Here is a 14,013-nt window from a genome sequence, read left to right as displayed (position 1 = left end):
AGGTGGGGTTTGCACATTTCATACCCATGACTCATGGCCTAGCATATTAGAGTTTGCCTATGATCAAGTCAAAGCCCAGATCAACATTGACACAATTATTGATGCAAGGAAAGTCATTCACTTAGTAGATACTAGCGCTTGCTTTGGCAAGACAATAGGGGATACACTGACTGGCATTCTAGCAGGTTAACCCATGCATTGAGTACCCTCAGCCACCACCTCCGCAATTGACCAACACTAATCAGGCGGGACCACCAGTCATTAGAAGATCTCTAGAAGACTAGTTCAGTGGGGAATTGAGGAAGCAGAGATCTGAATGGTTGCAGGAAAATGTCAGTCTACAAGAGAGGCTCTAGTTTGCTGAAAAAAGAGCCACTGGGGCTAAGTTGAGCTAGTGCCAAAATAAGAAGGAAAAAGGAATGATTCGTAAGTGCCAATGAATGGCCAGGCAGAAGAGGGAAATATGTTTGCAGGCTAAAGAAGAAATGATTGCTTTGAGAAGGGAAGGAGTGCTTCAAGTTGAGGTAGAACATAATGAAGAACTCCTAAAGATCTCTGAGAAAGAAAAAGAAGAAAGAGCTTAGGCCCTGCAGACCCTCATGGATAGATTTCAAGTTTGGCAAGATGTTCTTCTATACATACAGAGGGCACAATACTCAGAGCCATTTTCCAGTGCTTGATTGACAGGAACACGAGTTCGTCCAATAGGGTAGGGGAGTTGCTAACATAGCTAAAGTTATGGCAGAAGAAAGCATACCTAGGCAAGTTTTATCCAGAGGCTGCCAGAATCATCAGCAAGGAGGTAGGGTGCAGTTGGAACGATTCTGCTGGCTGTGTGGAGGGCAAAACTTTTGTATTCATTGATGAGATAAAATGTTGTCATTCATGCACATTTCATAAGCATTTAGGATTGCACTAACATCCTATAACACAAGTGCAGAATGAGAAAGCAAGCATAATAGAGCAGAACCATAGAGAAGCCAATTGGTGATGGGGCTAGCTTGAGTAAGGATTGCAAGACATAGGGGGATGTTTCGGAGGATTATAGTGTGGGCAGTAGTGATTTGAATGTGACCAGAGTTTACTTTTCGATCAAATTCGAGAGTGTTGAGATTTTGATTAAATGAATGACCTAACTTGAAGATAGGTCTCTCCCTCTATATATAATACAAATCAAATACAATCTAATTACAATAATACCCTTACTAACCCTCACTAATTAACATACTAACACACTTAATAATAATAATACTAAAAGACATAAATAACCTCTAACACTCCCCCTCAAGCTGGAGCATAAATGTCATATGTTCCTAACTTGTTACAAATAAATTCAACACGAGCACCCCCCCCCCCCAAAAAGCTTTGGTAAACAAATCGTCAAGCTGCATATCAGACTTCACATAAGCGGTAATATTGAGCTTCTACACAAGTTTCTCCCGATCAAAGTGGCAATCAACTTCAATGTGCTTCGTCTGCTTATGAAAGACCGGGTTGGAAGCAATATGAAGAGCGACCTGATAATCAGGAACAAGGCGTTTTAACTTTTCCAGTGAAAAATAACCAAGACAATGAATTTGGATAGCTGATTCCCTTGATTACAATGGTGAATCCATCAACAAGAGTAACACAAGGTAAATTTGTGGGATATCGAAAAGTGGAGAAGAAATTAGGTATACCCATGATATAATCAGTGGCAGCGAAATCTATGACCCAACGACCAGGATGCGAAGTACTGGATGACAAGCACACTGTGGGATTACCTGTTTAAGCTAGAGATGCAATGGGAAGAGAAGCTTATTGTGACAATTGACACTGTTGGAACTTAGAATACTCTTCCTCTGACATGGATATGGTACGTAGCCCCCACCCCCCAACTCAGCCCCAAAGGTGTGGAGTCAATGGTGGCTACATTGGCAGCCCCCAAAAGTGTGAAGTTGGTGGTGGCTGCATTGGCCATTCATGAAGGTCTACCGTGGAGATCCCAACACTGCTCAATAGTATGATTACTTCAACCACAATGAGTGCACTTGCAAGGAGTGCCTCTACCTCAATTATCTCTACCACCATGACCACTCAAACCACCTTGATAACTTCTGCAGTTGTTTGGTAGAGAACTAGAATCAACCTGTGTAGCAAAGGTTGTCCTTTCAGAATCAAATGCAAAATCAGGAGATTAGCAAATGATGGCAACTCTGCACTACTAAGTATCTAGGACCATACTACCTCAAACTCGGGTCTCAAGTCCGCTAGACTAGAAGAAGTGTCATCTACTCCCTCTACTTCTACATCACACGGTCATCGGCAGTTATAGGTTGCACGACGTTAAGCTCCTCATGAATACGCTTCATCTCTCCAAAATAATCTACAATGCTCCTACCTCCTGGTTGTAACTAAAAGTACTCCTAGGATAAATCACATGTAATGTTACTAGAGTGTAGAAGCTTGGCATAATCTCAAATCTCCTTGCACGTATCTAGATGCATATACATACATGCAATTTGTGGCTCCATCGAATTCCACAAGAGGGAAACAATCAAGGCATCTTCTTGAATCCACACTTATTTTCTCTTCTAATGGTCAATTTTTCCTAATCCTACTGAATAAACCCGAACAACTTTATACCTTTGAACATAATTATTTCCATCCAAATTAGAGTCGTTATCTATGGCAGCAATGAAGGAAACATATTTTTGGGATTCATAGACTCCGTCCCAAGAGTCACAAACTTGCAGCCACACCAATGTCAAACAAGATGAACAATCAAGACTAATTGGGGCAATCACAAACTACGTGAAGCACTGACACAACCACATACAAGTTGAACGACTTACCAACTGAGATAGCACTGCCACAACCTCACAATCCTAATTTTCGAACACTGCCACCACTCTAAGACACTCACAAAGAATCCTTCACAAGCACCGAACAAAAAATAACGGATTATGACGAGTACATGGTTGAAAGGTTGGATCTTTAGACAAAAAACATGTCCAACAACTTGATAATATTGTCTAGAGAAGGAATCAGAACATGTCAGAGGAAAAAAAAAAAAGTGGCCAGAAACTCTCTCACGCAATGGCGCATGGGGGCGTGTGGGGTTGTTTTTGGCGATGGGGTTTTGTGAGGGTAGGCTTTGGAGGGTTCTGTTTTTGGCTATATTGTTGGTTTTCTGAAATTATGAAGGGTAAGGTGGATCTAAGTATGGCAGCAATGGGAATGTGTTTTTCCAACGACAGCTGAGTATGATAGGGTTAGGTTGGATCATGCTCCGAAACCATGTTGAGATTTTGATTAAATAAATTACCTAACTTGAAGGTAGGTCTTCCTTCCATTTATAATACAAAGCAAATATATTCTAATGACGGTAATATCCTTACTAACTCTCACTAATTAACATACTAACACAATAATAATAATAATAATAATAATAATAATAATAATAATAATAATAATAATAATAATAAAAGACATAAATAACCTCTAACAAGGAGCAGCAAATATATTATCCAACTACTCTTCTGAGGGGATTTATCTTATGTGTTGCCTCCCCCTCTAGAAGGTCTAGATGGAATTAATATATTTGAGGATGATGTTTCTAAAGAAGATCTAAAGGTAAAAGGCGGAATTTTGTCCACTCCAGTTCAAGAAATTTCTGAGAAAGACATTCAAACTCAAGAGTTTGTTGAATAACTTGGGCCTCATGTTGCCTGATCATGGAGGAAATGAAGTTAAGCTTGATGGTGGTTAATTTTAGGCGAAGAAGGGTCAAAGGGAATTAACAAATTTGAATTATCTGGTGAACTATGATGAGAAGGGATTAAAGAGGGGTTTTCTTGGATGATTTTTATTATTTTTCTTTTTTCTTTTTTCTTTTTGAAGATTTAGTATCCTCACTCTGATTGTACATTCCCTTTCTTAGTATATCTTCTTTTTTAATCAAAAAATATTGTTTCTATTTTTTTTTTGTTTTTTTTTTTCCATTTTGTTCATTTTCTTGTACTTCTAGCTGGATATCTTATCCTCTCTACTTCCTTCTTCTTTTTATTGTACTCTTCTTCTCCTTCTCTAACAAATTTCTTTGTTTATCCCAAAAAAAAAAAAGGAAAAAACAAAACAAAAAAAAAAAAGCACTAGTAAGAGTAATTTGAACCCCTTGGGACATAAAATCCCTTGCCCATTCCTTTAATATCCTACCCACTCTCTTAGTCACCAAACAACAAAAAGTGAGAGATCTTGGATTGCCCCCTGAAGTAAGACCCAAATAAGGCAAAGGAAAAGGCAAAATAATTTGCCCAAGCCAAACACACACTCCTCTAATCATACTAATCCCAGTATCCAACTCTTAGAGATGTTGATCTTCAATTCTGAAATATTCTCATGGAATTTTAACAAAAAAGAACTTTATGGAATTTATCAACAATATCCCCCAAGAGGAAAAAGGTATCATCTGCAAACTGAAAATGGTGCATCAACCCCATCCCTGCCTATCCTAAGCCTTATAATCAGCCCTAGTCCCTGACCATGAGAAATCATTCCGCTCAACACATCAACCACCAAAGTACATAGGAAAAGAAAAAGAGGGTCCCTTTATCTCAACCCCCCCGAAAGTCACTAAACCAACCCTAAGCTGCCTGTTAACAATACAATGTTGCGCAACCACATCATGTTGAGATACATGGCATTCCTCTAACTTCAGCTGTCATCACCACTAGAAGTCTAAAACCATCACCAGCACCACTATAACTATTAGAACACATTCCCCACTACAACCATTATCTCTGCCTTTGACATCCAATAATCATATTGTCATGATACCATGGGTGATGAAACATTGCAACACCATCAGTAAACCACCACCCTGGTCACCATGATGTTGCCTCTAGACACATGTTACACATCTACCAACGCCATCAACAGCACAATCACATGCTTTTCAACAGATTTCAATGCACTTTAAGCAAATTTTGACAACAGGTCTTTTCCCAATAATGCATTAACAAGAATGCCCTTTGCTTCACCAGCAAAGTGATAGTCATCCTGAAATATGCAAATATATTTAGAAAACTCAACAAAAAAAGCATTTTTCTTATTTCTTGGGTTCAGTAATATTCAAAGAAGTGCAAGAAATTGGACATCTGAATTCATACAATAAATGTGCAATTTTGTAAGAAAATTCTTAAGACTCTAAGTTCTCCTCTTCTTTAGTCAAAAAAATTATTTTGAACTTCAACTATTTTAAATATTAAGATGCTATGATTCTAAAAATTTGCATCTTCATCTGCCGCAAAAGTCACATTTCAAACTTGTTTCCTTGATCTTTGGAAGATGTCCTGTTCTCCACTGGTTGTAATCCTTCCCCCCTTTTTTTTTTTCTAATGAACTTCTTTTCCTATAAAAAATATAATTCCCAGAACGCTTCAGTTTAAACCAGTTCACACTCAACAACAGGCTACACTTCATGTTTTTTTGCAAACAATATCGAGACTTTCTCAGAAGAAAAAAAAACAGGCAACACAAAAAAAAAAAAATTATAAAATTTACCATAAAAACAGCATTTCGTATATTTGTTAAGCGAGAGGCATGCACCAATTGTTCCACAATCTCTCCTGATGATAGATTGTTTTTGAATCCCATGCTCCCAGTTGCACAAAACTTGCAGCCCATTTTACAGCCCACCTACATTAGACAGGAAAACTTAAAAAACAGCAATAAAAATGAAAAAAAATATAGATATAACTATATAAGTAGCATAAAAATAAAACTCCCACAGCAAACATCATGTAGATCCTGAATAATAAGTATGCAGAACATCCCAAATTGTTCCTTGTAAAAAAATTAAAAAAAAAACACAAAGAACGAATGCAGAGAAGAAACAGTTTGTGGATTCCAAAGCCCTGACCCAAGAGATTGACCAGGTCATAAAATCTCACATTCAAAGACAATCAAAGGCAAATAAATATGTTAAGGCTTGATATACATCATTGGCCCACAACTTAAAAGCTTAAGCTTGTAGGTGAAGGAGCAACCTAACACCAAAGCCATGGCAGCCAGGGTTCTTGATCCTATTCTTTTTGCTTGTGTTTCTGATATTTTTAATAAAAATTATCTCAAGCGTTTCTCATGGCAGTGTTTCTCACTCCATGAGCAGTCAGCCTGCACATTTAGGAATTATCAACTGCCAAGGCTTGATATAATTGTTGGTCTACAAGCTAACAACTTAAGCTTTTAGACAAAGTGGTAATCTAACAAAGACAGCCGGCGTCTCTTCTACATCTCCCATTTAAATATTTTCTGGCTCTATTTGGTCTGTGGCAGTTTGAAGGAAAGCCTTGTGAACTAATCCTAGTAACCTTTCCACAAAAATTTGTCAGATAAGGTGCTGGAAAGGAGGACTCAGTTTTTTGTATTAATGCATTGTTGTTGTTGTTACCACTTCCACAGGGAACTCTTAACATAAAATATAGTCATATTACAAGAAAGCTTTTGCTGATAGCTTCTATATTTTCTTTGTCACTACATGTCACATTAACCAGAAGCAGCCATTAGGTTTCAATCAGGGAAAGTATAAAAAATTTTCCAAATCAGTGAATCCACTACTTGTCTTAACAGCCACAACTCAGACAACATAGAACCCCAAACCTGAAAGTTCTCTGACAAGCCTACAGAGGAAAATACAATACCTGAGATGAAATACACAAGGTTGACCTAGGACCACCAGGCCGAGGTTTTCCACCATATTTTCCAAGACGTGTGTCATATCTCATTATAACAGCCTCCACAAAAGCTCCATTCTGGTATAGATAATAAGAACCACAAAAGGTGAATCACTCACATTAGTGACTATGCTAGCACACAGTTCTCCACTAACATTCATGTTAACCCAATTCCACACATTAATGCTTATACCTAAAAAAAAAATAAAAAAAATAATAAAAAATAAAAAAGAACACGAAGTTCCAAATTATTGCAAATCTAGAAAGAACTAAAATAGGGGCAAAATATTAGTACTTGAAGATACAAAATTGATTAAATGGAACTCAACAACCTTGCATAATTAAACATAATAAATTTATATAGTTTAAGGAATATTGATCACTATTACCTTCACTAATAGTTGTTAAATCGAGATTCGAATTGGAAATCAAAATTCTAATTTTGGGAATCAAGGATCAAGAATTGAATCAAATCGTAAGATTCGGTACAACTTCCAAAATAAATTCCAAATGACATGCATATATTGATATCAGAATAAGAAGTAAATCAGTGCAATGCATTCGAACTTTTGCCAATAAAAAAATCATTTTTCATGCGTATACTTTTCCTAAGCAAATGAGAAGTAAGGGAGTGAGTCAAGAAAAATTAAAAAAAAAAATCAACCTGTGCAGTTTAAGGGAAACAAATCAAGAAAAAATAATAAAAGACTGAATTTTTTTGTGTTTATCAACAATTAAAAGAAATATTTCATGCATATTGTTTCTTGAATTAAAAATAAAAAAATAATTATCTTAAAAAATGACAATAAATGAACAAACTACTTCAAAAACCATCTTTTGAATTTTAACAGCAAAATAAAACATGAGTTCCGCCTTTGTGGAGTGTTCTGCCACATCTTCTCAATGACAGAAAACTATACTCCTCTAGGAGTGAAGAATGGTTTCATCAATAAGACCTAAAGTTCTATTTTCTCCTCCTTTTTAGCACAAAAAACACATAGATAAGGAAAGGAAGGTAATCGTCTAAAAATAAAATTGACAAAAAAAAAGTTTCGAAACAATCAGATCTATTAGAAATTAAGAATACAATAGGTATAGAATTGTTTGAATCGTTAGATTCAAATCAATTCATTAGATTCGCGAGGTGGATCGATAGATTCCGCAATGATTTAGTTGTTTTTAGATTCGCTAGTAAGATTTGAATCAATTTGGTGTAGGGTTGATATGAATCTTATGAATTGAATCGTAAATCGTAAGATTCTAACAACTATGCCTTCACTCTAGTTACACTACATCGTTCAACACAGTTAACGTGATTACATAATAACATCATATAAATAAACATTGCACTTTCTCAATCCTGAGCAAGCACAGAAAAATTGCATACAATAACCTTCCATAGGGAACTAAAATGCTTGGAGTGTAGGTAATTTGACAATATTTCATAACATAGCTGATAGCGCTTAAAGCAGGTTTTAATAGCCACCTGCTAAATAACAATTAATCATCATGTCATTCTTCAATCCCCATAAAAATTTTTATCATCAACTGCCCAACAATTTAATGGTGCCACTATTGAACCTTAATAAATCAAACATGTGAAAGAAACTTAAAGCTCGAATACAAATTAAAAATATTAAAATAAAAAAAATAAGTATTACTCAGAAAGTATTTTACTTAATAATTGCATTTTCAAACAAATTCTTTAATACTCCAAGAACAATCTATTGTATATGAAGGTTAGATTGCTTAAGCATGTAAATTCTTTGGCATGTGTAAATTCATTTATTTTGTCATCTAGTTGAGCCCTTAATTATTTTGCCTACTTACAAGTTAAATTAGTTGCTATTACTCTAAACACTAGTTAAGGCAGAGTTTGATATCATCGTCACAGGTTCATTTGACACATTTCAAAGCGGGGTTTGGGGATAGAATTCGTTTTCAGAAAGATATTTGGGTTGGTGAGTCATTGTTGGAGCTGTTTGTGCTGCATTTGTTTAGACTTTCATGAGTTCTTGAGGCTCCAATTTCAGCATTTTACTTCTTTTGCTTCTTTTTGTGCATATTCTTTTTCGATATTTGGGTCTAAGAGTGTACGATATCCAAAGAGATTGGAAGGCAGCTTTGATGTAATTTTCCTTTTTGTTTGTAGTTTGGCTTGTTTCTCTATTTCTTTCTGGGAAGATTTCTTATCCTCCTTCCTTTGTAATTTTTATTCTATTTAATAGATTGGTTTTGTTATCAATAATTATTAAAAAACAGAAAGAAACTAAACATTAAAAATAGCAACCTATTTTGTTATATTCCCAAATCCAAAAAAATTTAAAACCTGATGAACAAATGTACATTTTTTTCTTCAACAAAATACCAATTAATTATCATATCATCTTTCAATCACCATAAAACTTTTCTTCACCAACTACCTAGCAATTTAATGCTTTCACTATTATACCTCAATAAATCAAAAATGAGAAATAAACTTAAGCCCAGATCAATTAATTATCATTAGAATAATGAAAACTCAAAAGAATACAAATCAAAAGATTTTATAATAAAAATATGAATTATTTAGAGATATTTATCTAATTATTATGTTTTAAAACAAACTCTTTAATGCTTAAAAATAACTGTACTGTATATGAAGGTTGAAAATGACAAAGATAGTTGTTGAATGATTTTTTATGTTTTTACAAAGTATCAAAATTCCTCTTTTTTCTTTTTACATTTTTAGCAATTCTAAGGCTTTGATTTTATTTTAAATTCATAAGATAATTATTTTGATTTTTCTTCATTTAATTATGTGTACAATAATTTAATCCACAAAAATGAATATTGAAGTGCCAACAAGTTCCCATGAGTAAAAACTATATATATTTATGTGTATGATTTTCTCCTATGTATTCAATAAAAGAAACCAAAAACTAGAATGCAGACAAACATATTGTTGACCCTTATTTTTCACTTTACTGCAATGAAAACAAAAAATAGGAAACAATAATGGAAAAAAATGATGCTAAATAGCTCCCAGCAAAACCAAACATAAAGCTAATGCTCTGAACATAAAGTTTACCATAATGTTTCAAGTCATTGATCCCCAAAGATAATTGCAAAAACACCATATAAACCAAGAAGACACACATTGTGATGCCAATTATAATAATCCTAAGATGTTACAAGTCTTTGAAGCGTGGATACAAGCACGGTTGTACAACACAACGTGTCTAACACGTTGATATACCAAAACTTAACAACTCAAGACACAACAGGGCAAGTTGGCAAAGACATGGAGATGGAAAACATAAAAACAGCATTCAAGCATCATTGAATTTGCATCTAATGTTCATAATGTGGTCCATTTGATATTTTGACTCTTCATTGGTCAAAGCATTTTTTTGGGGTAACTTGATTGATGCAAGCAAGCTCGCTTAATTTAAATAATATATCTCATTGAAAAACATAACAAATCTCTCAAATTTTGACAACGTTACAACTTGGTCCCTAAGACTTTTTGCCTTCTAATGATACCGATTTTGTTATGTAAGCATTGGACATTTCAGATTTTCCATTCTAACATTAGTCCATAAAAAAAAAAAAAAGAAGTCCAGCACGGCCAGGGAGTGTTCGATACATGTTGGGGTGTTAGGGAATCTGAGGCATATCAGTGTACAGTACGTGTCGGACATCAACAATTCCCCTCGTTGGAGGGTCAGTGCTTTAGAGCTACAGGTAGATGTGCAAAACAGAACCAAAGTTCCAGTTTGTTTAGTATAACAATTTCAAGAATAAAAATAATAATAATAAGATTAACAAATTACTTTCACAGGTTAACATGGCAAAGCTCAAAGAAGACACATGTAATGTGTTGGAAATAAAAATAAGTTTATGACTTCTTATGTTCCCCTCTTTCTTGCCAATGTTTTTGCCATTATTTAGAAGGTGTATATCCCTAGTTGGTGTCTGTCTAGGCATTCTAGGGCTATCCACTTATATGAAATGGTGTCTATATTTTATTTAAAGGAGGCAGGAGCGCACATTAACAACAACAACAACAGTACTTCTAAAACCCAATGCTGTCAGTTTTCTCCTTTTCCTTCTCTATTCACTCTTTGTTTTCCCTCTTTCTAGCTAATTCGATGGACTTACATTATTATTTATTATTATCACTATAAGTAATATTGAGGCAACAATCTGGACTATTTGACCCCTGTTTATTGACATGCTGCTGTGAACAAACTTATCTTTCATCTTGGAGATGTATTTCACAGGCACCCTCTAAGCACCGATACCATTGTTAGAAGAGTGGTAACCTGCAACTCAAGCTAACTGCATTACGTTTTTTCATTAATTTTCTGCTTATGTACTTATATTGTTCATTGATTTTTCTGCCATAGTGCACAAACAGATGTAACCTACACTAAAGTTTCCCAATATAATCTGTCTTTAGATTCTTTAATTAAGCAATGACTATCTGCATTTAAAGTACGTCCATTGCTTCCAAAAGAAAAAATTGCATTGATTCTGGCTGTTGACAGCAAGAAAAAAACTCTCAAAATGCCAACCAAACATTAACAACAATTAAATTTTAGCAATTTTATATTTAGATGACGAACGTCTAGAGAGAGAGAACGAGAGAGAGAGTACCTGCAGCTTTACAAGGAGCTTGGTGGTGACCTGGTCCGAGGAATCGATGATAGAGTGGAGAGTGGAAGTGCAGGGTTTGAACTTCGATCGAAGCAGAGGGTATGCAGCTGAGGGCAGTGAAGGCACTTGATCCAATTCACAGTTAGGGTTTTGAATAACGTACCTGAAACATTTATATATATATTCCATAAGAAATAAAACAACGAATGGGATTACAGCAACAGAGAGAGAGAGAGAGAGAGAGAGAGAGAGAGGGGATTACTTCCAGATTAATGGGATGAAGCTATAATTGATTTGGGCCTTCTCAAACTCTGCTCTGAGCTCACCGGCGTCGAATACTGAACGAAATCTCATTGTATTCTACTTTGGAATTATGCGGCGCGACTGTGAATTGAGTTTTAGATTATGGCTGAGGATGGGGAGAGAAGTAGAGTTTTCTATGGAAATATAATAGAAGTTAAAATATTTATTAATAGAATTAATATAAAATAAAAATGTAAATACTTATATGTTAGTGTATACAGTCACTCATGATCTCTCAATTGGCTTGATTTTGTGGACATTTAGATAAAAAGATGATGTATTATTTTGTTACCTAATAAAACATAAATCTTAAAAAAAGTAGAAGATTAAATTATTTCAAAAAAGAAAAAAATTTTATTACTTCCAACATCATAAACTAATATATTAAATTTAATGTATATTTAATTAAAATAAAAATCAATGACTGTTATATAATATTTATTAAATATATTTTTTAAAATTTGAAACACCCAATATTAATATTGTAATACCCACAATCCCCCAAAAAAATAAAAGAAAATAAAAACTAATGCTAAGTAACTACGAGATATAATACATTGGGTGATAATACCTTTCGATTTAAATTGTACTTAAAAAAAAAATATGTTTTGACTTGCAAGAACTTGGTGAATATTAAATTCTCGAACCAAATTCTTTTAGTATAACACTATTAACATATCACTCACATAACATCTCTAGATACAAGACTCCTACGAGTTGGTACAAATAGGTATACAACATACTTAGATACTCATGAGTGTTTTAGAAAGTTTTAGTCTAATAGACTTTCATAGGAAGCAATCCCACGTCCACACTCATAGCCACACTCATGTAGCTACAACTATGTAGCTACATGAACTTTCATAGGAAGCGATCCTAACTACTTTTACATAATGAACCCAACAAGTATGTAACTACAACTAAACACACTACCTAACGAAGGTTATGAATTCATTAAGAAATAAACTCATCCTCGCAATCATTGTAGTTGCACTATTCCAACACTATAGGGATGAGTGAAAAAAAAAAAAAAAAAAGTGCTACTTAATGACTTATTACCCAATGAACCTAATTCGCGGGATCTCCAATCACATAGGTTATAAAGCTACAACTAAACACACTGCCTAACAAAGGTTATGAATTCATTAAGAAATAAACTCATCCTCAAGTTAAATTTTATATTTTAAATTTTTAACTAACATCAAAGTGGTCAGTACACTACAAAAAATATGGTTTATTAGTTACGATTTCAAATTGTCACTAATATTTATTAGTGGCAGTTTAGTCATTATTAGTGACAGTTTCAAATTAGTCATTAAAATGGCGGTAACAACTACTTATTAGTGATGAATTTTAAAACCATCACTAATAATAGAGTATTAGTAGTTATTTTATTCCATCACTAAAAGCCTAAAATCATCACTATAAATTTTACATTTTCTCGATTGAAAATCGTCACTAAAGACCAAATATTAGTGATGATTTGAAAATCGTCGCTAATACTTTGTTGTAGTACTATTAGTGACGATTTTACAAGTTGTAATAATTTGTGTGAGTGTGTGTGTGTGTGTGTGTGTGTGTGTGTGAGAGAGAGAGAGAGAGAGAGAGAGAGAGAGAGAGAGAGAGAGAGATCATGTCGTAAACTGTCATGTCTAAGTGAAAGCAACAAAGCATGTGCGTCGTGCTTGCTCATGGCATGTTATCATAGCATAATAGTATTATTTTTTTATTTTTTTGTTGATCTTTATTTTTGTTATTATAATAATTTATTATTACAAAACATAATACTACTAATGTGCATCAATTAATATTATATTATAGGGGTACTAATGTCTAATCATCCAAAATAATGAAGACAATTTTGTTCAAAAAATAAGATTCTTATGGAGATGTGATTCCCATGTTTTTCATTCCTAAGAAATGTGAAGTTTTTGACATTTTGAATTACAACCTTTAAATAAATATACAAATCTCATTCCAAGAGTCAAGAGTTGAGAAGGGCCTTATCAGTCAAACCAAGTTGTTGATAATAAGGTCTGCAATCTTTGTATTCATTTTAATCCTCAACTTAATAGGAAGATGAGATTAAAGGAGTTATGCAATGGAGAATGAAGAAGATAATTAATCATACAAGAAGAAGGTTTCTTTACCATTACAAATCTTAACGTCAAGGCAAGGGTAAGCCAAACGTCTAACATTACAAATTTTCCTCCAAGTCCAAGTGTTGTTTAGAAAAGTTTGCCCAACCCATATACATTTATCTCTTAATTTGTAAGAATGGAACCAAATGATGCATAAAAAGTTTCTTGAAGGACATATGTATCAGATAGTGTCGAATCCAGGATTTGCAGTT

The 14,013-nt window shown here is 34.2% G+C and overlaps 1 protein-coding gene across 2 annotated transcripts in view; it reads right to left on the bottom strand.

The window, feature by feature from the left end:
* Nucleotides 1-11,798, bottom strand: part of LOC131154945 (uncharacterized) — a 38,325-nt gene extending 26,527 nt beyond the window's left edge. The window contains exons 1-4 of one of the 2 annotated variants that reach the window (XM_058107786.1): nucleotides 11,620-11,798; nucleotides 11,358-11,520; nucleotides 6,684-6,794; nucleotides 5,545-5,679 (exon numbers count right to left, since the gene is read on the bottom strand). In XM_058107786.1, the coding sequence (XP_057963769.1) occupies nucleotides 5,545-5,679; nucleotides 6,684-6,794; nucleotides 11,358-11,520; nucleotides 11,620-11,711 (501 nt within the window). In that variant the 5' untranslated portion in view covers nucleotides 11,712-11,798. The remainder of the gene's footprint in view (nucleotides 1-5,544; nucleotides 5,680-6,683; nucleotides 6,795-11,357; nucleotides 11,521-11,619) is intronic. The other variant, XM_058107787.1, reaches the window with a different exon arrangement.
* Between the last annotated feature and the right edge of the window lie 2,215 nt (nucleotides 11,799-14,013).

This window comes from Malania oleifera, chromosome 5 (assembly GCF_029873635.1).
Source record: "Malania oleifera isolate guangnan ecotype guangnan chromosome 5, ASM2987363v1, whole genome shotgun sequence".
In the NCBI taxonomy this organism is placed as follows: domain Eukaryota; kingdom Viridiplantae; phylum Streptophyta; class Magnoliopsida; order Santalales; family Ximeniaceae; genus Malania; species Malania oleifera.
The sequence above is the reverse complement of the archived record's forward strand: the minus strand, read 5'-3'. Positions and strand labels throughout refer to the sequence as shown.